General features: G+C 43.2%; 1 protein-coding gene across 2 annotated transcripts in view; it reads left to right on the top strand.

The window, feature by feature from the left end:
- The window catches only part of cd276 (CD276 molecule), a 71,507-nt gene that overhangs the window by 3,563 nt on the left and 42,332 nt on the right, over positions 1-25,612 (top strand). For both annotated transcript variants that reach the window (XM_073464827.1, XM_073464826.1), the window contains exons 2-4: positions 2,809-2,904; positions 15,902-16,252; positions 18,946-19,242. In XM_073464827.1, the coding sequence (XP_073320928.1) occupies positions 2,859-2,904; positions 15,902-16,252; positions 18,946-19,242 (694 nt within the window). In that variant the 5' untranslated portion in view covers positions 2,809-2,858. The remainder of the gene's footprint in view (positions 1-2,808; positions 2,905-15,901; positions 16,253-18,945; positions 19,243-25,612) is intronic.

Here is a 25,612-nt window from a genome sequence, read left to right as displayed (position 1 = left end):
TCATTCATACCAAAAACACCACGACAGATTATGTAACCTGCCTTCATCCAGTATAAATGTTATACATATGTCCAAAACACAAAACAACAGAGTTTGGTGACATCATCATTGTAGGTGTGTGCCGCTCCAACATAAGGTTTCACTTATCTTGTTTGGTGGGACGTCACCACATCTAGCCACACCTCGATGTTCAGAGTTGTGAAGCGCCCACGGTAGTTACTGTAAATGCTGGGTCACAAAATGGATGAAACTGAAAACACTTGTCTCCCTGAATCGAAAACTCGAGTAAAGGTTGGATAAGTGTTAAAAAAGAAAGACAGTGTGGATGTAGTGTTGTCATGATACTTGAATCTCTAACGTTTGATACAATACCTTGAAAAATATTGATATTTGTTACAGTGTTCGATTCCACAGGGAACATTGGGGGCATAAAATTTCAGATCTTTTGTGAAAGAAAAAATATAACAGAGCTTCAGTTTATTTGCTTCTGGAGGAGCTGGGCGGTACAGCAGTGCATGTGTCAACTGGCTGTCAGAGAGGAGAGCGGGAAAAAACGCTGCTGGTACTGTATATTATATATTTCAAATATTCAGAATCATTATGTAAAACTGAGCAATGTTTAAAAGCTAACTGCCTCTCGGTTTAGCAGTCCCCCTACACAGGTGTTGTCAGACAATTTCACATTATCCATGATCGTGTATTGTGTGATCACAAGGCTTAAAGGAGCAAAAATGGAACGTTATCCTGCCAAACTCAACTGATTAACCAGACGTAACTAGTATTGTAACTTTAATACAGCCACACTCTAAAGGCAGTGGTTGTTTTGTTGTTAAAGAGAGGCAGAAGAAGAGATGTGTCTGTCTGCCTCACTAGTAGAAGTTTTTAGTGTTTATTAAAAACAAGTGTGGACAGAAAATGTTTTTACACATAAGCTTTTAAAAATATGGAGCCTACATTTGTGTGTGTGTACAGAAATGTCTGGATGACTCATGAAACACTTTTAATTCTTTAATTAATCATTATTTTTTTCATATTCAATCAATAACCTGCTATCTGCTGGACTGATCATCACAAATACCTGATAGGATTGAACACTTGACACTGATTCTGATTCTGATAGCACATGTGGTTCACAGGTAACTCTTCTGTCTGACACTGAGGAGCCACTCTACCAGCTTATACCAACCAGCAGTATGAAGAGCTGTCATCTTTACTTACAACCTTCAACATACTTTAGCTTAGCTTAGCTTTAGTTTACTTTCCCATTTCTTTAGAGTTCTTACATTTGTTTTTGGCTCTCATGTGTAGATATGTATAGGATGAGAAAAATTCAGACTTTGGTGACTCCCAGTGGTCGTATGGAAAAAGACACTTCCACTGAGAGCAATGCTCCTTTATACACACATTTAATCCGACCCGGGGACACTGGACCGGAGATGAATAGGCTGAAAAAGTAGTCAGATTATTTTATTGGTCCCCAAACAAAACCTTTGGAATAAAACCATGAGAATGATATGAAAGATGATAGAAATTTATAGGAAAAGAGGAATAGAGAGTGTGGGCAGGAAAGAGGATGTGGATAAGTCACCAAGAGAACATGAGTGTAAACAAAGGAGAGAGGAAGCAGACCCGTGTGCCTCTTCCTTTATGTGTGAAGAAATTATGTCATGCCAAATCAGTTCAAATGGATCATGACTGCTGGTAGATTGTTGTTCTCATCCTGTTCAGCTGAAGGAAACATAACTTTCAAAAATGTATTTTAAGCACATTAAATCAACAAAACCTATTTAACAGCACACAGAATGACATTATTCATGAACATGGACATAATACAACACATTCTAACACAATAAAGGCATCCAGTGAACTATCCAATCACTTGATTTACCATCTTTCTACATATGTATATTTTTTCAGCTATGTCGCTACACAGAAATACCATATTTCTATTCAATAGTATGTTGTTTAATATTAGAAAACTCTCCCCCTACTCTTCATTTCTCTTATTGAACACAATATGTACATCTTATCCATCTATGCACCTTATGTGTGTATGTCATTTTTTCACAAAACAGCTTTGCATTCATCCCAGAGGACATGCATCAAGCAAACACAGACCCTGTGATACCAGTATAGTGAATGATGATGTACTGTTGTTTTAGCCAATTATTTATCAAAGATGACTGTGGAACAATGGCTTCATATACATTAAAATAGCTTATTCCCAGGTTATTCTAAAATAAAATAAAAATATAGGTAGTTTTGGCTTCAGCAAATACAAATCGTGACCTCCAACATTCTCTCTCAGATATATATCTCATAAATATTTCATGCATGGTAGAGTGGAAGTAGACGGGGAGGGGATAGTTTTTGTCTGTCTCTACTCACTCCTAAAGTAGTGTTTTCCCTCTGGAAAGCAGAGAGAATGACTCGGCTGTTTCCCGTCAACTTTGGAAGTCCCCATTTGTCATCACAACTCCACTCCCTCTGTCTGAAAGAGAAAAGCCTTGAGCAGGCCAGACAGAAGACTGAAATAGTCCTTCAGACGTACTTTCGGATGAGTTTATAAGTCACAGAAAAATAATTCTAGGCTTTCAATGAGCCTTTAATTTATAAAATATGTTGGGATGTCTCATTAACTCAAGCTCAACCCTCCCGAGAGGCCTATAAAGTCAAACCAAAGACATACAAAAAAAACCCCTCTTTGTTTGTGACTCTTCTTAATCATCCTTCAGTCTTCAGTCTTCTTATTTTGCCATGCTATCTTGTTCTTTGTTCTTACAATGTCTTGTGTTTTTTCCCCTGCAGCGCTGTGTCTGAAGAAGTTGACCTGCGGTTCGAATCCACCCTGAAAGACCATGCTGTCCCTCCTGCTGCCCGCAATGCTGGCTGTCCAAGCTATGGGTGGGTGTCGCCCCTGCCCGTGCCCTGCCATTAAATCTGAGTCAACCACAGTGGGAAATGCCACTTTCTGTTAAACAATACGCCCTGCAGGGCCTATTAGTCTTCTCCCTTCAAAGAACTTACTGGGTGAAACAACAGTTCAAATGAGGCTACTCCCAAAAAGTAATGTGCCAATAGCTGGGGAGTTATAAACCCTCCCTGTTTAAAGTCTCATCCATCTAGATGGGTTGACAAAAAACATTTTCTTATTTATATAGACATCCTGCCTCAGGGAGTAAAAAGACATTTCTCACAATAAGTTGAGTTTTTACAGGGTTACAACTCTATGATACGGGAGTGTGCTTTTTTTTATATTTCTCTTATTATTCAGCTTGTAAAACAGAATAGCTTTGACCTTTTCCTGACAGGTGAGGAGTAGAGCTCGGGGCTAGGGTGAGGCCCTCGATGAAAATTTGCTAGAAGTGCAGTTTCTCTGCTGTGACTCAGGGAGTGCGGTGTCGAAGTCATCCTTTTATATTTATAACACGGGGAAGCAGGGGTGGTGGTTGATGTTGCAACTGAGGATTCATAACTCACGCGCTCAAAAGTTTTACTTCAGTAGAAATGGTGCTCCAAGAAAAACTAGTGTCATCATAAAAAAGAGACAAATAGCCTGCGCAGGCTTGATAACGTCTCAAGACACTGTAAATAAAATAAGGGAATTGAGCATGTCAGAAACGGGGTCGACAGTTCGTATTTTTGAACAGCAGCTTTTTCCCAGTTGGCATGTGGCTGACACATAATGTAAATTAAAATCTCATAGTGGGTGATATTCCTTTATATTAACGTATACCCCGAAGACAAAGGAGGGAGGCAGCGCTGAAAGTTCAGCCCAGTTGACAGAATAAAATGTTGTCATTTTGCATTTCTGCAGACCGCAGATATGTTCAAATGTGTGCGTTCCATACGTAAAGCACTGACATTTCTACAATACCCGTCACATCACATTCACATTACTGTACATGTATATGGGCTGACTGCCATGTCAGGAGGAAGAGGGGATGCTGGAGGTGATAGTGACCAAGCCAGAGACCACTGTTCAAGACACTATTTTAATATTTTGTAAACCTCTGGATTTTTTTAACAAAATGTTGGGTCATTTTCCAGTTGGTTTTTGGCGACAGGACCAGGTAACCCTAACCGAGTGTTTTCAATGCCGAAACCTAAACAGACCATAAGCACAATGTAGAAATTTGAACATAAAAAGGCGAAAAGTTAAAAGTTGCAACATGTCCATGGTTTGCAGAAATGTAAATGAATTCTAGCGACTTGGCTGCAAAGTTCACGAAAACCTTTTATCGGCCAGAACACAATCGTTTAAAAAGAGCTATTTTTTGCCGTTTCTGCTCTCTGGTTGAGCTGACACAACCTCCTGTCGGCCATCAGTGGCACATTTCAATCTTGACTCAGTGGACCTAAGTGTCTTCAGTGGTTCATTAGGGACCTATTCTCTCCCAGCACAAATGGGCCCGCGGCCTGCTCATTACTGGCTGTGTGGCATCCACTGCCTAACTCGCTGCTCTCACCGGGAGGGAAGAGGAGGAGGAGGTGTCGGGGACTGATGGAGCTCTTTAACTCACGGGTAATGGGCTATTGTAGCTCACACAATGATTCCGTTTCTCTCTGCTAACTGGAGCACTAAGTGAATTAGTTGGAGTCTAGTTTGATACTATAGTGTGTGCATGTAACAGTGTATAGTGATACAAAAAAAACCCTGCATGCTTTGTGGAGCTTATTTGATTTAGTGCAAGTCTAGCTGTGCCACCGGCTTCAAAGAGAGTTTCAGGTGCATTTCAGAACAACACGGACAAATTCAATCTTTATTTTGTTATTCTGTGTTAATTAAGATATTGAGTGCAGTGGCATGTACTTGATAAAATTGCAGGTTGACAAATGAATGCACAGCCTTTCTATTTGTTACCTGTATGGGACAGCAGTAATTATCTGACTAACTAATTAAAGGTCAATTTGGTTGCCTTTGATTTATAAAGAGCCATGTTTTGCTTCTGTTGTCCACGCAAACAGAAACCACACACATTTGTGTAATTATATGAGCAGCTGTGTATATTTGTGCGCATGTGTGCGTTGATATGATTCAGGGTCACCGGGTCCCTCGCTGGGATTACTGGCTGTAATCTTCCTTGTATTCAGCCATGTCATTGCTTTGATAACTCCAGCAAGTGCCCATATCGGTAGACGCGATAACACTTTGTGGTCCCTGCCAACACACTTCCTATTATGAGGACAGTGTTTGTGGAAGAAAAACACAAGGACAAGCACATGACAGCACTGTCATCCCAACGCAGTAACATTGTCTCTGTAGCTCCCAGCTGTATCCTGACTCGGTAGTCAGATGATGGATCATTCTCTCCCTGATGTTACTCATACAGCACTGCACAGCTGTTGTGTCACTGCAGCTGTGAAGAGGCTTGTCTGCGAGGAGTTGTTGTTTTTGTGCTTAAATGCCCTATTGAAAGAGCAGAAGTGAAAGAAAATGTGCTGCACCAACCCAGCCTGGCTTCGACCTTTGACCCCGGTTGCTCATAATAGCTTCAGTTTATTTTTATCACACTCATTATAACCCACAGTAGTTATAAATGTCAGCAAAATGACTGAAATGTCAGTGTATGTGTACAATAATGGCCGAGCCACAACTGTAGCTGAATACAGTTCCATCCTTGGCTCACTCCAGCAAAGCACGCAGCAGTGTCAGCCGGTGGCAGAGCTAACAGGAGGCTGTCTAGCTAATTGCTTGTTGTTGTCATACTCTGTTCAGTTAGCGCAGCCACTAGGCTGCCAGATCTCGCCGTGTGCAGCTCTTAGCACCCAAACAATGAAAGAGAATTGTATTCACGCAAATGCAGAAATGGAAAGCTGACCCCAATTTCACTCTCAATGATGGGAGCTGTTAGGTAATTCAAATTAATTAGCATAATTGGATAGATTGCATCTATCGTAGTAGTGGGCAGGCACACATTATGGCTTAAGCTCCGGAGCGTGAAAATAGCCCGCTCGTGCCTGCATCTCTGGTGTACTTTTAAAAGGTCTGCTAACTGTGAATGCCCTCTTCCTGTCCTCCTTTTCCCTTCACAGCAATTGATTCTGCAGAGAGGGGACACTTTAGCTTGTGCAGAAATTCAATTTAGGGTTATTACCCCATATCAGTGATGTTCTTGCTAATTTGATTGCGTCCAGTGAAGTATCCTTTTAAAAACAATCGAGGACAGGCTCAACAAAGATTGGTTTCGCCGCAATGCATACATAATGACCAGCCTCTGTTGGCTCGCCTCTGACTCACTGTTTCCCAGGCTCTTCTTTTCTCACAGTGCGCTCATTGAAACAGAGTGCATTACCCAACAAGCACCTCATGATTATTTCAACAAGTCCTAAAAATGCTGCCTTGTGGGATTGTTAAAAAATTGATACGGTTAATATGCCGAGATTGCAGTTCTGGAGGGGGAGAGGGGCCTGGAGCCATATGTGGGTCTGTTGTGTGCCTAGTGGGCTGTGATGAATGGGTTGAACGGATGCTGATCTGTGCTTGGAAAGCATCACAGCTACCGACTTGCTGAGGAAGCAAACCGGCAAGCAGACAGAGGGAAACACCTACCCCAGGGTGATATCATTGGTGAAGTGGCGGTGGTGATGTCACAGAGACAACACACAGCTGTCAACAAGCCGACCCTTGCTTGACCTCGCATGGCGCCTGGTGAATGCAGCAAAGAATGAAACTGTGAAAGAGCCAAAAGATGCATTTCATAAGACAGCAGATGTGACACGCCTGCCTCGTCAGAGGGATCAGGACAAAAACCTTCTTTGTCTTTCTCATCAACTCTTACTAGTTCCTTTGTATTGATGGCCATTTGGGTATCCACCAAAAGTACCTGGAATTTCTTGTCCCAGGAAGTACTTTTCAAGGAACATAAAGGTTCCTTCAGCCCATTGTTGTCTGTGTTTCCACTGAAGAACTGCAATGATTAGGCAAATTAGTCCATTGACGTATTAGAAAGCGACGGCTGTTTATAGAAGTAATTTTTGGCACGACTATACAACAATATGTTGTGGACTCATCCATGCCTGGACTTCAGCATCGGTCCATCTGCTTTCCTCTGTAAATCCATGTTTATGTGTTGAGGGACACAAAAAACAAACTGGTTTGCGGCTACAGATTTTTAAAAAATGGTAGCTGAAATAAAATGTTGCGTGGACTTGACTAGTTATTAACTCGAGTAGTCAGCGCCAAAAGGCCCCACCCCCAAAGTTCCTGTACTTTTGGTAAGTACTACCCATCAAGTAGGACATTTTTGGGGGTATGTCGCTTGGACCCTAAAACACATGGTTCACAAAGGGTCCTTGTCCCTGGAGAAAGTTAAAAACAAGCCCCAAAGTTCCTGTACTTTTGGAGAGTACAACCCCCTGAGTAGGGAATTTGTGGGGTATGTCCCTGGAGTAAGTTGCTGAAGTGGAAATGCGGCAAATGTGAATGTCCACCACAATGTAGCCTTACAGTATGAGAAATTAGCTGCACTCAACTCAGATCTGACCCCACGACCCTGCTGTTACCTTGGGGTGCTTCCTCGTCCACTGGCCCCTTTCCTCTCTTTTCCATCCGAGCCTTTTCCTCATCAAAAGCTCTCTTTCTCTCAGACTTGTAAGCCAGAAGCTTGCCCTTATCTGCCCGCTGCTCTTCAGCCGGCACCATTATCAGACTGCTGGAGCCCATTAACAGGTTATTGACGGGATATGAGATGGCATACACCTATGAAGGAAGCAAGGTGGGGGGGAGCAGAGATAGGGGGGGAAAAGAGAATGGAAAAAGAAAAAAATACCACAATAGTGAGTCCCATCTTGATTTATGACATCGCTGAAAATAAGCAAGTAAGAGTCCTTGTCTCTCCAATCTGCCATCACCTGTATCCCTTCCTCAGTGAGGGCACTCACACTCCATGATGAGTTCCTGGAGCAAAAATGGGAAAGGAAGAGATTATGCTCAGAGCTTAATGTTGAAAGTGACCCCTTTACACCGCAGACGGCTTTAAGTCTCGCTTAATCTCATCCATATTGTGGGTCTTTCACCGAGGGGCCATTTGAAAAAAGTGCTGCTCAAGACACAGGCTCTTTTTTTCAGATTGCTAATTTCGAAGCAAATCCCGCTTACTTTGCACACGCCTCTCCCTTAATGTTTTCCAGATGATAATTTTTTTTCAAATGGACATCTACATCTGCTCCTGACGGCATGAAATCAAAAGCTAGCTTTCCCCTCGGACTTTTACAGGGTTTGGTTATATCATAAGAATAATCGGTATGAAAGGGCTCACAGATCCTTTGAGCAGAATCCTTTGATGTTCAGGTGGTGCAAAATGTCCAGAATGAAAAAGTGCTGCAGTAACACACATCAACAGAGGGGGGCAGTGTTGTAAAAGCATATTTCTGCTGCCTGTCTTCTTGTCCGACTACTGTCATTGCAATCTGTTAGCCCCTGTTTACTTTGCTGTGTCAATATTGCCCCCCCCTGCAGTGCTGCTGCTTGATTTTCCTCATTTATGAAATCACATGAGTATTTCCTTCGTTGTCATGTGTTTCAGCAGAGTTTCAAGCTACCCTTTGAACTTGTGTACTTACTGTGTTTAACAAATAGGTCTATGAATAGCTCTGCTCACTGTGTGCTCTCTGTTATTGAACTGTCACTATTGTTACCTTTCATAAAGATAGATTGTGAAGTGCTAATCTTTGGGTGGTCGTAGTTGTTATTGAACTGAGGCACATTGGAGTGTAGTTGTATTGCTTATTGAGCTGACAGGCCCCGAATTGGTATCGAATTGCATGTTAAAATGTGTGTATGTGCATGTGCGCTGGACATCAACATATGAAGCGCATCTGAAGTCAATGAGTTGTGAAAGTAATCCCTACGGACAGCTGCAGACATTACTAACTTGAACAATGGAGTCTCTGTGTGTGTGGACATGTATTACTGATGTTGTAGGGACATAAATCTGTTTACACTCACATTGTGGGGACCCCGTTTCCTTTCGGGGACCAAACTAGAGCTAAGCAATTAATCAAAACACGGCCAAGAGCAATATCCAAATCACAGGAGCTGCAATTTTTGTGATAAAGGTAAAATCTCTTATAACATAGCTTTCTAAATGAGGTATTGTGGTGCTACAGAGTAGGTATAGGTATTTCAAGCAAAAGTGCTATTTGATAGCCACCGGGAACTATTCAACGATTATTGGATTATTAAAAAATCTGCAGCGGTAGAGGTGTATACTGACATTGTGTGGAAAAGGCTGTGCTGCACATGTACCGGAGCCTGGGAATAATAACGCAATTTTATCAAGGACTATAATAACATGATACCTGGTGGCATCACATCATTTTCTAGGTGCGGGTAAAAACATGGAAAATATTTCTCTCCGGACGTAAGGGAACGTGCTTGTTTGGCATAGATCCCAGCAAAATTTGTAATTTGTATTTATTTTAAAAAAAAAAGAAAAAATTGCTAGAATTATCATTTACACTAAAATGATGATTCATACCACAATTGCAAAATTTGCACTATGATTTAAAGCGAGGAAAAAAATTGCATATCGTTCAGCCCTGGAGAAAACACTTGTCCCTCTAACGTAAATCATTCAATATCAGGATAAAGACTTGGTTTAAGGTCAGGTTTAGGTTAAGGTTAGGTTAATAGAGATGGGATAAGGGTTAGAGTTTGGCAGGTAGCGGTTAGGGTGAGGGGTAAGTGTCCAGGAAATGATATACAAGTCAAGTAATGTCCTCTGAAGAGATGGAAACATGACTGTGTGTGTGTCTGTGTGTGTGTAAAGGGACAGTACCTGGGCCTAGACACCTGTGTACTAGTGCTGTGCGTAAACGTGTGTGTTTGTGTATGTGACTGTTGCCGGTCATGCTGATGGGAACCTCTCTGCTCCGGAGCAGCTCTGCAACAGCGTCTGCATTGTAGTGTCTCGTGTCCAATTCCTCAGACAGTGTGCTGCCGTGGAGCTGTCAGGAGTCATACAGGTGTGGAATATCAATGTGTTCTCTGGCCTTTGGTTGTCTGTTTCTGCATGAAATTGTGTGTAGCAGGGTGTGTATTTGTGTGTATGACTAGATTTTATTGATGGTGATGCCACAGATACTGCTTAAATAGGCACTTTGACCTGTTTTCCTTTCAAACAGCTCAGTAATAGACTAAGTTGATCCACCGTATTACCTGTCTACTAATGGCTTCAATCAATCAGATTGTCCGCTTCGTGGAAAAAGCATTCCTCTCTACTTGTACCGTCGATAAACAACAGCAGAAATGAAATAACCCGTCATTTAAAAATCCAACTCACAGAACTGATCATTTCTGGCTCCGGCATGATTAGCTTTTTGAATCGTGGAGTATTTTTTGTCCCTGGAGGAGTGGACTGATAGGATTTTGCAGAACAGTTTGATGCAGCTTTCTACTACTGGAACATGCTGTGGCTCTGGCCGGGCTTGTGTTTATGGATATAAATTAAGCACGATCAAAAGACTTATTTCAGCCTCTGAGAGAGACATAGCTTTTGCGATCTCATATTTATTTCTCAAGTTCTCACTATTCAATTGGTTTAATTGGAGTCTCGAACCCGCCCTGCTTTGTAGGCCTGAAATGTAGAAAGTTCGACTTCATGTCAGTTAATGGATCCAATTGTGACCAGTTTTCACAGTGGAAAAAAAGCTGCAAATGACCATAAAAACGGCAGAATAATCCACTTCTCTGCTGTCCATCTGTGTCCGCAGTATGTTCCAAATAGCCGTACTTTTGCCAAAACCCTGCTAAATGCACAATTTCCATTTGTCAGTCCTAACAAGTTGTATTTCACGACAATAGTCAGATAGAAATGGCCCCCTAGCTCATCACATTTATTTCTTCTCACTCAAATTGTCGTCAGTCTCCGTGCCTGTTGGAATTGTTAGCGTGGTTTATGCTGAACTTGAAGGAATTGTAATTGGACTTTTAAGAATTTTTTACTTCCAGTAGCTAGTTTGGCACTGCTTCTTGAATATCATCCCTAGCTCTATTAATCTGAAACAGTGTGTGCTAACAGAGGCCAAGGACAGCCATTTGTTAGCTCACTTTTAAGGAGGTGGGATAAGAAGTTAAAACAATACAATGTGAAATGAATGAACAGGATGAAGCTTCTGCACAGGCGGCTGTGCCACACATATGCCTGTATGCAGTTTCCAGTGAACATCCCACACATGGTTATTAGAGGGTCTTACGTATAGTATAGCACATCGTGGCTGTTTCTGCATTATTTAACGTTGTTACCTGATGATCTGTTATTTCAGATTTTAGCAGGATGATGACAGATGTGAATTTGTTTTGGTTTATTTTTGCAGATTTTCTTCCCATTCATTATTTCTTTGTTTGCTATCTTTTTAACTCTCCTTACCCTGCGTGCATGGTATCCTTTATCCAGCAATAACTAAGCCATTAGTCTGACTATAACAAAATATAAAGCTGCCAGAAACCCAGAATAGTAGAAAAAAATGACACAGGCACTCATAAAAATTCCAAAAAAAAACAAATCCTCCGAGAGATAATCACTGAAAAAATTACAATGAAACAGTAATATGATTTTTTTTTTTTTATCCCAACTTGATTTTGTGCCTTTTTCATTGAAATCTGTGCTACTGTCTGTGCCTGTCAATCACTGAAGATATTAATAATCCCAACCTTTTAAAAAATTCTTTAAATAAAGACCAAACGAGCAAAACTGAATTAATTGTATCATCACTGTCAACCGTTTTTCTCATTTTGTCTCCACATCGTAGATTAATAAAGTTTTGTCACTATAAATAAAGCATGCTCTGTGTTTTCCACGATGCACAGACAGACACCAGAGGAACTTGATTGGTTTCATTAATGTCCCTGTAAGCCATGCTGCAATATACCAGTGGCCTGGAACTAGCACATTTAAATGGCATGTAGCCATTATTAGTGTTATTATCACAGGCAGTTGATGGCCATGAAAAGGGGCCTGTTGTAGGTTTATGTGTGCTTGTTAAAAAGGCACTCACTTCTTGTCTCTTACTTAATGCATTTGACCATAACTATTCAGTTTAGGCTGACGTTGTAGTTCAGTAGTGCACGTTGTTTTATAAAGTCATATACTGCACGGAAACTGATTCAAGTTGAGTTGTGTACTTGCATTATCCCAGATGTATCCGACAACGTACGGACCCAGAGAAATTCTAATTTAACTCAAAGGACTGACACTGTGCACTAACAGTGTGTTTTATTTGGTTGCCTGTTGCTACGACTGGAACATGAAACATCAGATGATACGTCAGAGGGTGATGAAGGAAGTCTGTGAACACAAAGTGAATCAAACTTTAATACTTTACCTCATCCATGAACATTTCTTTATGACCCCCCACGCTACCTCACAATGTCACCAAACTACGTCTTTGTTTCAATTGCGATACGTCTCGTGGCAGACATGACATACTTTACTCACTGCCTTCAAGGTGCAGACATTAAAACCATGCCTGTCTATATAACTAGATTGAATGGTGAAGTCTTGTAATCCCTGTCAAGTTGTCTGATTCTGTGCACATACTGTATTTTTAGGTGAATGTAGGCGCATGCCTGCGCACACGCCCGTCTGCGTCAGCTGGAATGATGTGAGGTATCACTGGATTTTATTTACCAACAGCCTTGCTGTCACCCTGGAAGCACCCTCCCTATAACAGCTGTGATCCTCCAATTTGCTGTCTGCTCGCATCCCACGCTGTCTCACACTCAGCCTCCACGCTCACCTCATGTGCCTAGCTAGCATGGACTCACTATACAAATAACACGGCAGAAGCAAATCCGCCGGCACCCATGCTGTGCACACCTGAGGAAAGGTTTTGATAGTGAAAGGGTGGTGGGTTGTCTTGAAAGTAGAGCGGAGAGCGGTGTGAAGATCACTTGCAGCCTTTCTTTAGCCATCCCTGTGCCTCGCTGCTAAGCAGGGCCCATTGCCAGCGCTCGCGAAAGGCTGTAATGAGTTTATTTCATGTCGGCTGTGAAAGTGCCCGTCTCTGTCTCGCAGGCACTCAAACAGAGCTGAGGCCCATAAACACAAAGTGCAGTGTGTAAATCCCCACAGCCTGACGTCTCCCAGCCTGCCCTCCAAGGCTTCTGAGCATCTCTTTATCGAGAGGGAGAAGGGAGAGGCGAGATCCCCCACTTAGCCCCTGAGAAGACACCACGGCCCTGGCTACAAAGTGCAGCCCGGCCCTCTCACCAAAGACCACTTGCGTTCTAATCTTCAACCTCTACTACTTACACTTGTCTCTCTGGAGAACTCATGTTTTTTTCATGTCGGGAGCAGACCTGAGGAGAGACGATCAAACGGTCAGCAACGGTGCAGAACGTGGTGTTTGTTGTAAACAGCAGCAGATCAAAAAACAGCCCAAGTGCGCAGTGATTCGCCTCGGCTCGTGGTATTTCACCTCTGACGAATAGGACATCAGATGCGCGCTTTTCCATGACGTCAGCTCGGCCTAGCTTGCCCTCCTCTACTCTCCTGTCCAACCCCTCCTCTTGTCGCGATGCAAAAAAAAAACGCTCCCCTTGTGTTCTCTTTCCAAGCGCTGGGTCGGTGTCCCTACACAAGGTCCCTGTGTAGATCTGTGTCCTCTCAGGGCCTCGGAGCGAGCAGTAGGTCACCGGTTATAGAATCAGCGAGTGAAAGAGGAGGCAGGGGAAGAGAAAGGGGAGTTTCTATCTCCCTCTCCTCTCTGACATGGCTTTGGTCCGTGTTGAGGGATTAGTGTGTGAGGCTCCACCACAGCCTCTTCCTTGGCTTGTTTCCAGATATTATCTTTAAGTGTGAGCTCGACGCCGGCCTCTCTCTCTCTCTCTCTCCCTTTCCCTCCCCCCCTTTCCCGTATGAACTCAGTGGTGTGAGTCATCCCAGGCTGCTCGGGGAGTGATTTAATTGCTCTCTCTCCTCCTTCTTCAACACGCACAACTCGGAGAGGGCTGTCACTGACCCTCCACTCCTACAAAACAACAACAACAACAACAACAACAACAAAAGAAAAAAACCTGAGCGACCTATTCATTACTGCAAAGGTTGGGCAGCCTCCAAAGACAGCAAAGGCACACACTCCAGAAATTTGCTCGGTTATCCCTATTGATGGCGGCACAATACCGCCTGCTCCTGCCATGCTTTGCCCTGATAACTCTCGCTCTATTGTTTTCCATGCTGGAGTGAATGTGGTCACAGTGTGGGGCGATATAAAAACCCCTACAGCACCAGAGGAGCTTTTGTGATCACAGTACAGGAAAAAAAAAAAAAACCCGCTGTTTTCACCACGGGGGTCAGAGAATTGTCGTGTGATTGACACTTGGCGGCTTTGATTTGCTCCATGTCAGAATTATGGAGCAACATTTGAATTCATGATACAGTATTGCCAATGCATGAGCCCATGACACTGGTATGGTGGACTATGATAGCAAAACAGGTTTTGTTCTCCAGTTTTTAGGATTTTTGTTTTTATTTTTATTTGGTGCATTATTGGAGAATGCCATGAAAAAATGTCTTTGTACCATATTATTTGATTTAAATATAAAGGCCCTGACACCCAGGTATGGATGGCACAGAGGGTATTTGGATAGCAATCTGTGCAGGTTCCTCTCCCACTCCCCTGCACTTGTCAGCTGAGGCAGTAGGTGGCAGTGTTCCTACAGACGAGCGGGTCCGCTGGGGGAGTGCTACCTTGCTGGGTAGCGGCTGAATGTGATTGAAAATAGGTCTGCCTGGACTTAGCAAACAGCCATCCATATATGAACCCCGCTCAGATGAAAGACTTGTTTGTTGTTAATAGGGGAAGTAATTATTGCACCTCTGCAGCAGTCAAATCTCCTTCATAGCAAAGTGATTCCACAATCGACGTCGGCTGTGTGATAGACAGAGCTCAAAAGGGGTGAGGAGGCTAAAATGCCACTGTGATTATAACAATTAGAGAGGATGAGCATAAAGTAGAGCGTATTGCTCCAGGGGCCGATTGGCTCTTTCTCCCCCCCCCCTCCCCCTGTGATGCTGATGAGTGCCTCAGAGTTGTATAAGAGCAGACAGGGATCAATGGAGAATGCTGACTACTATGGATGTACTCTGGACTGCCTGAGATGGCTACTAATCCAGAATGATTATGCGGCGTGCTCCTTTGTCCTGGACTAGTCTAGACAAACAAATGCAACACAGGTGCGCACACATGCACACGCTTTAATGCCTTTGGTGAGAGTCACTTTTTCACTCCCACACACACACACACACACACACACACACACACACACACACACACAAAACCACACACACTCAAGAGTTTTGCTGCAGTTATACCTCCCTCCCCTCCCCCAACCGATTTAACTAACGATTTAACCAAAGCTATACAGATGTTGTTGCTCCCATCGTGCTGAGCCATCGCCAGGAGGCAAAAGCCTATAGGAACACAAACAAAGTCCTAACGCTTACCTCCAGATCCCTCCTCTTCTTCCCTCTCGCCCTTCATCCCCAGTCTCACCCGCTCCGTGCTACCATGATGCTGCACAAACAGAGTGGATGTTTCGGAAGCAGTCGCGGCATATATTTCAAAATGCTGCATTGATTTCTTTTCTTTCAAAGACATTCAAATTTGAGTAGGTGTCAGTCTGTCACGTTTGAACACAGCACACTGAATTAATGCTGTGATTCACTGAATACTGTATGTTTGTACTAGACCTGGCCCGAATAGTATTTATTCATACTGTTTATTGTCTATTTTTGACTACCCAGGTGACAAATGGGTGATGTTTGGCATATCAGATTGACTCAGTTAAGGATGCAGAGTTGAGATGACACACACAATATTGTTTCTGTGTTTCAATTTGGGTATATTTTTGTCGTTGTCATCACTCATGTGTCCCACCTCTTCTCTTTTTTTTTAGCTCTGATGGAAGTGCACGTCCCAGAGCAGCCAGTGGTGGCGCTACACGGCGGGGACGCCACACTCAACTGCTCCTTCAGCGTCGCCACCCCCTTCAACCTGTCTGATCTGACCGTCTTCTGGCAGCTGACAGACACCAAACGCAGTGTGCACGGGTACAGGGAGGGACACGACCTGCTGGCGGACCAGGCCGAGAGCTTCGCCAACCGTACCAGCCTGTTCCCTGCCCAGCTGGGCCTGGGCAACACTTCGCTCCTGTTGAGCAGGGTGGTGGTGGCTGACGAAGGCAGCTATACCTGCTTCGTCAGGGTGCAGGACTACGGCAGTGCTGCTCTGCTGCTGCAGGTGGCCGGTGAGTCATGCTGTGATGTCCACGACACGTGTCGACAAACAGATGAATAAGCACATGGGAAGTCGATAGACACAGATAGAACCAGGGAGTGGGCTGCAGATTAACTGAGACACCCTATATTATAGTACATAATGTTGCATTTCTTTTCCATTTTCCTTTTCCTGATAAGTCTTGAAAAATACAACCTTAAAGGATGAGTTCACCCAAAAATGAAAATTCAGTCATTATCTACTCACCCCCATGCCGATTGGAAAGTTGGGTGAAGTTTTGAAGTCCACAAAATATTTCTGGAGCTTCACAGCAAAACAGTTGCCGCATTCTTCAAACAACTGAAGAAGCTGGGGACTTTTAAAACGTAAAAAAACAACAGAAGAAAAACATAAAATGTTTCATACAGCTTCTCCAGAAGCCCTGAGATTCCAAATTGATTTAAAAGTCTTTTAAGTCTTCACTGTAGTTGCTAAGCTAAACTGTCAGTGTGCACCTCGGCTGAAGTGGGTGCACAAGCTCGATGACATAAAATAACGCCTTTTCAAAACAATTTGGGGTCTCAGGGATGATGTACTTGGTGCTTGGTTCACCAGATGAGCTATTTGGATACTTTTTTGGATTGACTCCACTAACTCTAACTGAATGTATGTATTTCTTTGGTTAATTTCCTTTTAGTAATTTAGGGGTAATTTAGGATAGCACTTCCATAAAGTTGGAGGATTCAAAAGAGACAGATTTAAGCTGTGTTGGCCAACATAGCTCGACTTTTAGTCAAGGCTTTTACAACAATCAGGGATCCTACATTTCCCATGATGCAGCTTGATAGCATATTTTGTTCGGCTTTATGTGCTGGGAAAATGCCCATATCATTCCACACCCCTAGTTTGCTGGCAGTCTTTCTATAATTGTTCTCAAAGCCCAAGCTTTGATAGCTCCTGACCCGACATCATAAGGGTTAGTTTTACGTGGTTTATCTTATCAGAGGGTAAGGCAATTAGAAGGGTCTCATGAACTGAACAATGAAAATTAAAGGATTCATTCTGTACAGCATGTTCAATACATCGACTAGATTATAATGGATAAATGCTGTTTCATTAGCTAATGTTTAAAGGTTAAAGGTTTATTTATTAGTCATTTACAAACACCAGGGTTGTAGTGTGTTGAGTTCAAGTCCCTGCTTAAGATGTGACGACCTGAGGGTTGGCCCCATTTTGTCACAAACCGGCTCAAATGTATGTGACAATGGAAAAAAGAAAACAACAAACAAACAGTTTTATACGTTGGAGTGTGGAGGATGAATTGAGGAGTCTCAAGTTTGCCCCTGAGCTTCAGTTTACACTTTGAATTGATTGTATTGAAAAGGATTTTACCTCAACGCTTAAACGATAATAGTATGCAGTGAAATGTATTCTACAGTAACAGTATCTATGGAGACGGTGATTTATGATAATTCCTTGTCACCAGACGTAAACAGGTTATAAACTGTTTCCTCGGGGCTGCTGAGCTGGTTTTGGTCAATAAGCGCTGATTGTGGTCTCTGTCATGGTCAATATCTGCTGACTTTGATTATCAGCTGTCGTTACGGTCAATCAGCCCGGCGCTAACATCTTCTCTGCGGTGCGACTACATTCGCCCACCTTCACAGCTGAGAGCCTTTTATTTATTTACAATGATACTGTGTGCCCCCCCCCCCCCCTCCCCCCATTCTCCCATTTCTATATCTGCTGTGAGATTGTTCCTGTATTCTCAAAGGATGGATGTGCATTAGGCGGTGTTAATGAACAACATTTTTTATTCTCCTGGCTGGGGAAGAGGGAAAAACAGTGTCTCCAACAGTGACAAATTGGTTCCGTTTTATGCATTAGATTTATAGATGTTCTATTTTTAGCCGGCATTTACAGTTAACATTGTAGACTTCCTTCATGCTGTGCTGCAAGAGAATGAAAGGAGCCCTCGATGGAATTCTCCCTGTCAGTCAAATGGACAGCTGGGGAAGTTAGTGTGTACCATGCTCAATCCGCCTTTGTGTTCAGTCCACTTTTCAAAAAAAAAAAAGCAGCTCAGCCAAACTTATTTTATCTCGCCCTCAGCTCCACCCCATTGTTTGCTGTGCAATGATTGGCTCTGGGAATACAGCAGCGTCTCTCTCCGCCACCTCTGTACTCCTGTTTGAGCTCAAGGGATTGGGGAAACTTGATTTCATCCGAGGCTGACGGTTCACCCCCTCACCTCCACCCCTTACAGGCTCTTTTCCATGCCATAGGCTGAGTCGTCCCAAATCTCTGAGCCTGCCAGTTTTCTCCCAGGCCTGCCCACCTCCGCCCCCCCCGCCCTGCACCGTATTTCCTTTCTGGGAGTGGCTCGGTGTTGTAGCTCTCTGGAGGAAGCAGCGTTAGAGTGTAGGGATGCAACATCAGGATGTGCCACAGATGCTGTCTGTGTCTGTGGGATCTTAAGCACTGTGTTATGCTAAGCTCCCTAAATATAATTAAGAATTTAATGGGAATCATGTCAAACAGTTCCCAGGGTGACTCTCACTGCAGAGCATCTAACTGAAGTCAGTATGTGTCTGCTGCTCCCTTATCCTCTCCCTATCCTCACCCACCCTTACCCACCCCATACCTCTTTTTTTCTCCTCCCTCCCTCCCTCCCTGAATCCTCAACCCACCTCCCCCTTCTCCTCTTCCTGTGCCGTTTTTCAGCCTCCTACTCCAAGCCTGTAGTGACTTTGGAGTCTGAATCCAATCTGCGGCCGGGTGATGCGGTGGCCCTGACTTGCGTGGCCTACGGTGGTTATCCTCAAGCTGACGTGATATGGCAGGATGGGGGCGGGCGCAACCTGACGGACAATATCACCACTTCCCTGGTGGCCAATGAGGAAGGGTTGTTCAGTATGACCAGCGTGCTGACAGTCGTGCTGGAGCCCAATAGCACCTACAGCTGCCGGCTGATCAACCCACTACTGGGCGAGGAGGGCTACGCCTTTGTCACAATCACAGGTGGGTCTTCATCTCTCCTTCTCTATAAGCAGCTCTACATCTTTCAGTCAACTCTGTCAACCTAAACATAAACAAGCTAATATCCACCGGCTTCCTGCAGTGTTTGAATGTTACCAGCTAAGACTAATCTTGTTTTCAGTCATGCATGCGTAGTTTCTTATTAAAGTCTTGTATGCGTTTTGAGAATCAATCCATCAGTCACATTTTATGCTGTGGAGACCGAACTTTTTTTGCTCCGTCTTTTGAAATCTCTCTTGTTTCCCACAGTTCAGCTCCAACAAAACGAATAAGAAACAATGAAATGTCCCAATTATGGTTCAACATGCACAACCCATCAGTTCCTGTGCATCGTTAGATTAGATCAGTGGGTGATTATTTCCCTGCGGAAAGTCTTAATAGCTATTCATCACATATTTCAAACGCCAATGCAGTTATAAAAGATTGTGTTAGATGGAGTGATTGGTCTCCTTGCAGGTTTCTGCAGGAGATGTTTGATAACCAGGAAGTAGATTGATATGTTTGCCGTTCTCTGACAGTTTGATGTAATTTTGAGCCGGGAGTGTGACAGTACCTGTGTGATAGGTCTAATGGTCTGCTCAACCCGCCCACCACCACCCGCCGCCCATGCCCCCCTGGCACCACTGGTGTACTCTTATGTGTTAAGTGCAAGGAGAGTGCCGTGTAAAGGTGGGCCAAGGCTGGGTCTCTAATGGGAGCAGCACTGTGTGAAATGGCTCATAAATAAGTAGAGGTGGCCCAAGTCTGCTCTCCAGGCTGGAGCTGGTGCTGGAGCTCGGGCTGTTGAGGCGGAGGTCGAGGCAGAGGTCAGGGAGTGCTGCTCCACTGGGCTGGGAAATGACTGTGCTGTCTGGAAACAGGATGGCCGATTGGCAGGGCAGGCTTGCTGGACGGCTGAGGGAGGGTGGCCTTTTAACAATTTGGTTGGCCTCTTTCAAAACAGCACAGATAACCAGTCAGAGGGACCATTGGGGGAGTGGAAAGGTATTAAACACATGGCGAGAATGAAATATAACTGCAAGGTAGCAGTGTTAAAATAGTCTGTGGCTGCTATTACCCTTCGACCTTTGCTGGATTGTTGGACTATTCCAGGAAATAGATATCGTAGTTTTATTACCTTTGATGTCAGTTTTTTCGTCTCCTCTATTTCCCCTCAACAGACGAGACACTTTCTCATTTTGGAGGAATGTTGATTGAGTCATCTGGATAGGTAATTTTAGATGGTCACATATTTTTGTCTTTTTTCAGGGGAGATGACTCAGACAAGTCGTTATTTAACAGTGACCCAAAAAACAAAAGAAAAGAAAAGAAAAACAAAACTACATCTTTGTTATCAAGTTTGCCATGGAAGGATTTGGTCTTAGCTCACATTAATGTATGCAGCCTCAGAAACAAGGTTCATGAGATTCCCAGACAATGAAACACACCAGCACGATACTGTCGGTGATTCAGAGCTGCCTGTCGAAAAGATTTAGGTTATATAGAAAAGATTGGGACTGCTATGATGGCAGAGTAGCATTTTATATTCAGGGAAGACATTTCAGTTGAACTATGGAAAGATATTGATGCTGATATTGAACTTACAGCTACTGATTCACCGTCCCTACTGAGAGCCTATTGTAGTTGGTTGTTGTTACAGGCTGCCCAGCTCTAATGCATTTAGATATGAAACATTAGACACACTGACAGATGAAGGTAAGGGATACCTTCCTCCTTGGTGACCTGAATATTGACCGGTTTAAAATTGTCCATTACGTAAGAAGTTGATTTCTATGGCAGATTTTTATCTTACCCAGTTTGTGTCTCAGCCTTCTAGAATTAATACAATCATGAATGGTGTTAATATTTCAACATTTATTTCTTATACTTTTCAATAAAATACTTGAGCTGTGTTCAAAGGTAGTAACAGTGGCTTTAACAAGAAAAACTAAAATGCCCGAGTTTGGATTTGAATGCAGGTCGTATAAAAGACTCATTCATGGTTGATGTCAAAAATTTAAATTGGTCATTCATTCAGGAAAAGGTCTGTGAATTGCAGTCGTGCACTTTGGCTTGACGGTGAGTCAAAATCTTTAATGCTTCAGAGGGACGAAGCCAACCAGCTGCTCATAAATCAGGCACTTTTTTTTAGATAGAGGCCTTTATTGTAAGTTGAGAAATAAGCTTACCAAGTTAAATTTTATTTTGTTGTGCATCTGATCAGGTTAAAAAGAACACAGCTGAGGATATGCTGCTCTCTCTCTCTCTCTCTCTCTAGAGAGTCTTGGTTCATACATTCACCCAAAGAAGGAACATTATGATTTACTGGCTCCAATTGTAGACAATTGAGGAACACAGTCAGTATTTTTGGCAGCAAAAGTGGCTAGTGTTGTTCCACAAGGTTATTTATTTTCTTTAAAAACAGATGCTGATGTAATGATTCATGTGGTTGACTCGACTTTGTTCTGTTGAGTTGTATACCAGTACCAAATGGATGAGAAGGCACAAGTTAGTGTTGAACATTGGCAAAACTAAATGTATTGACAATGGTAGCGAACGGATGTCAGCTGCAGCCCTAATACAGGAAGGATCAAATTCAATATTAGAGCTGTTTTTATAAACTTTGATTGTCATTTCCTTTAGTCGAAGTGTCATGGTCCTGTAGTTCCCCAAACTAAAAACAATAAAGGAAACAGTCTGAACAGGCCCAGTCAAAGAAAGTGCCCAAGAGCAAAACAGACTGACAACAAAGAGGTCTGGCCAAGGAGCAACGGAGTTATTGAAGTGAGAGGAAGTGAAGATTAAAAGAGCGATGGCAAAAGGAGCAACTGTTGTCCGCAAATAAACCGGGATAAACCCTCAATTAAAAACAGTGGTGATCATGATTTCCAGCAATTGTATGTACATGAAAAAGAGTAAATTCTCTGTAGGAACGCCAGCACAGCTCGATGATGGCCCAAGTTGTGAGTAAACACACAGAAGATTTACAGTATTTTGTGCGCGGCGATACAAGGGGGCTTGTTTGAAATGAAAATGTATTTGCATTTGTTTACAACAGCTGGTGTGTGCTTAACAGCTTCTGTAATTAATTTTGACCCAGCAGAACTCTTCTGCTGGAGTAGATGAGTGCGGAGCGTGCCGAGCTTGAGTTGATACAGCAAACACACTCGCTTGCTGTATACACTTTACTGCACACCACACTGAGGAAGTGGAGAATCCTATTATAAGAATGGGTGAAATCTGCTTAAAATTCTAAATGGACGATGCGAGTGGGAAAAAAAAAAAAAAACAGTAAAAAGGAGGAGGGGGGGTGGAGAGTGAACAAGCATGTTAAAATTTCACACTCTCCTCAATCTCTGATTGAAAAATTGCAATAGTAATACAAATCTCCCCCAGGCAGAACAGGAGTTTGACAAGGTTAATTTTGAGAAAATGAACCCTTTACCCACACTGAGCAGAACACTATGTGGGCTGGCAAGCTCCACTTTGAGAGTCTGTGTTAAGTCATCCACGTTAATCTTACCTCTTTTATAGTCACCAGCAATTTAACTACCTCGCCAGACTGTCAATAATATATGCACACTGCACATGCACACTATTATCAGGCATCTCAGAGACGCCTCTTTTCTTTTTTTTTTTGGGAACACGCCCTGTGGAGCTCTGGTCAGCTTTTAAGCCGAGCTCTGGAGCAGGCAGTGTTTTCGTGTTGCTGGGATATTGATAGATTTTGCAGAGTGCAGCAAGGCTTAGTTGCGGGGAGACCCATAGGAGCAGCTGGTATTAATGAACAGTCGAATGATGGAAGGGAGCAGCTTCAGTCCTCAAATGAACCGTGGCCTGTCTGCTTGCCTGGCCAGCAAGCTTGTGTACCGCTCCCCCCTCCTCCACCTGTCTTTAATGGCTTGCACTGTCTCTCACTCTCAGCCCATCCTGACCTCTTTGTTCTCCTGAAAAAAGAGTAATGTTTCTGGAGTTTTGTGGGATCAAGAGTCTATATCCTATCATTTTTTACTGATCCTTTTCTGAATGCGGAGCTTTAGCTATGTAGCCCATCTACTGGAGCTGTGTGATTGCTGCAGTGTGTTGTCTGATGGCTGGGTTTCAGGGCCTGTCGCTGAACACCCCCTCCAGCACCACCCCCACTCCGTCTGCTTGCTCTCTCAATGAGGATGGCGCCATTTCCCCGGCATCGCTCTGCTGGCACAGCATTTACAGTGAACAGTGTGCGGATGGAGATATATAGAGTTGGGAAAGGAAGGAGATGGAGAGATGAGGCAGGGAGATAGAGAGGGGGAGCTAGGGAGACAGGGTTAGGAGGGGTGAGAAGTGGATGACAGAAAGCAAGATGGAGACGCAAACGTTTGCTGAGCTCAGAGTTGTGGCACTACGGCCTGACAGGAAGGAGACGGACTCGCTGACGAGGAGGGAGATCACCCCACGTGGTGGCGGAGACTTTTTTGCTGAATTTTACTATCTAGCTGGCATTTTTCACTGGGCAACACACTGGCTCAGTGGTTAGCACTGTTGCTTCACAGAGAGAGGATCCCAGATTTCTTTCCCAGTCTCAGCCCTGTCTGTGTGTCGTTGGCTCGCTTTCCCCCATGATAGCGTGGGCTTCCTTCCATCCCTTGGCAAAGACCTACAAGTTTATGGACATAGTAGAAATTTAAAATTTCAGATGCTGTTTTTATTTTTGTAGCACAGGGCACAAAATTTTAGCATTTTGATATTTCAGTGAATTTTGGTCTTATTTTGTTTTCTAAATACTAACTTACTTCTGTCTTACCTGATGGCACTTGACCATCAGGTAAGACCAGGAGTCTACTCTCATCAGTCTGATGGTTCCAGTGCTCTTATCAAATGAATATCTGCCACAGCAGTGTTTTGAACAATTCACTAATACAGACAGTGATGTGTTATTTTGGATCACACTACTGTGGTCGGCATGATCCGCCCTACCCTGCCTTTGATTGGCTTCATCCTGCCCGTTAAGTAATGTGCATGTGCAACTCTCACCAAAGATTGAACAGAGGTTGCTGCAGTAATGCACCATATGAGAAAAATAATGTGTTTTTTGAAAGTTAAAGTATGTGAACCTATTCTACTAGGACCCCCAAATAAAAGCATGAACCTGAAAATTAGCATAATATGACCTCTTTAATGAAACATAACGTCTAATAGGACTCTGGGCTATCTGCCTCTTCCAGCCCAGCTTTGTTGCTAGTATAATTCCCCCCTAAATCTACTGAAGTCTACACTTTCTAAAGGATTGCAACTCAATCAACTTCTTGAAAGGCCCTTTTGCATGACTTAACATGGTCACTTATTCCATGTTTATTCCCTTGTGCAGGAATAAACATGAAATGCACGTTGTCACTGAGATTTACGCTGTACTTCTTATACTAATACCACATTCAAACACTACCTCTGTTTGATGTCACATCCCTCCAGTTTCCAGAGTCTTTTCTAATCCAACTTTCTCTACTCCAAGTATAACACTGTTTTTGTGGGACACATTTCCCAGAGGAGAATTTTTGTTACTGTATGATTGCGAAGCACACGCACACTAAACCAACCTTCCCGGGGTAAATCAAGGTTAAAAAACAACTTTAATTGCTATATAAACATTGACCTTTACTGTGGAGATGGAATCTAATGCAGGTGCTAATGGTAAACGGTCTACGTGAGAGCAGTCAGCTATTCATTACGCTAAGCAGGTTCTATTCTTCATTAGGTGTGTGCCAGCTTGCTTCTTGCCCTCTTTTTCCTGACTCTGTTATTATGTCTTCAGAGCTTGATCCTGACATCATGTTGCTATCTAAATAGCTACCTGCAACGGCTTACTCACACTTTCCGTGCTCAATCCTCTATTGTTTTCTAAGAAGTTGGTCAATGAGTGTTTTCTCTGAGTACTGTCATAAATATTATTCTTTTTGCTCCAGAGTCTTTGAAAATCTCGTGTAGCAGTTTGAAACATTTCTGTGTCTTAAATTGGAGTGAAAGCATCGCTGTACTCACATTGCCAAAGGGCCAAACAGAAAAGATGCAGTGATCTGACTGGTTCAAAGGTTCTCTCGTTAGAGTAACAGTTGTGGTGAAAATGCAGTAATTGCAGTTATTCATGAAGTATTTTACAAGCATGTTTGCGCCTCTCTCTGATAGGATCTTTCATCAAAAGCTCTGTCTGTCAACTTTGGGGTAGTATGTGTCGTATGCAATAGCAAAAAATCTCGTTTCTGCTTCCAGCTTCCAAACAAACCCCTTTGCCGGTCCTTGTTCTTTACTGAATAAGGGCTAATTTAAATGCAATTAACAGAGCCTTCGGAGAAGCAGAAAACAGCAGTATAAATGAATCTGTTGTCAGTAGAGCAGC

The sequence above is a fragment of the Pagrus major genome, chromosome 4, assembly GCF_040436345.1.
Source record: "Pagrus major chromosome 4, Pma_NU_1.0".
NCBI classification, from domain to species: domain Eukaryota; kingdom Metazoa; phylum Chordata; class Actinopteri; order Spariformes; family Sparidae; genus Pagrus; species Pagrus major.
Note: the sequence above shows the minus strand (reverse complement) of the source record. Positions and strands in the feature narration are given on the sequence as shown.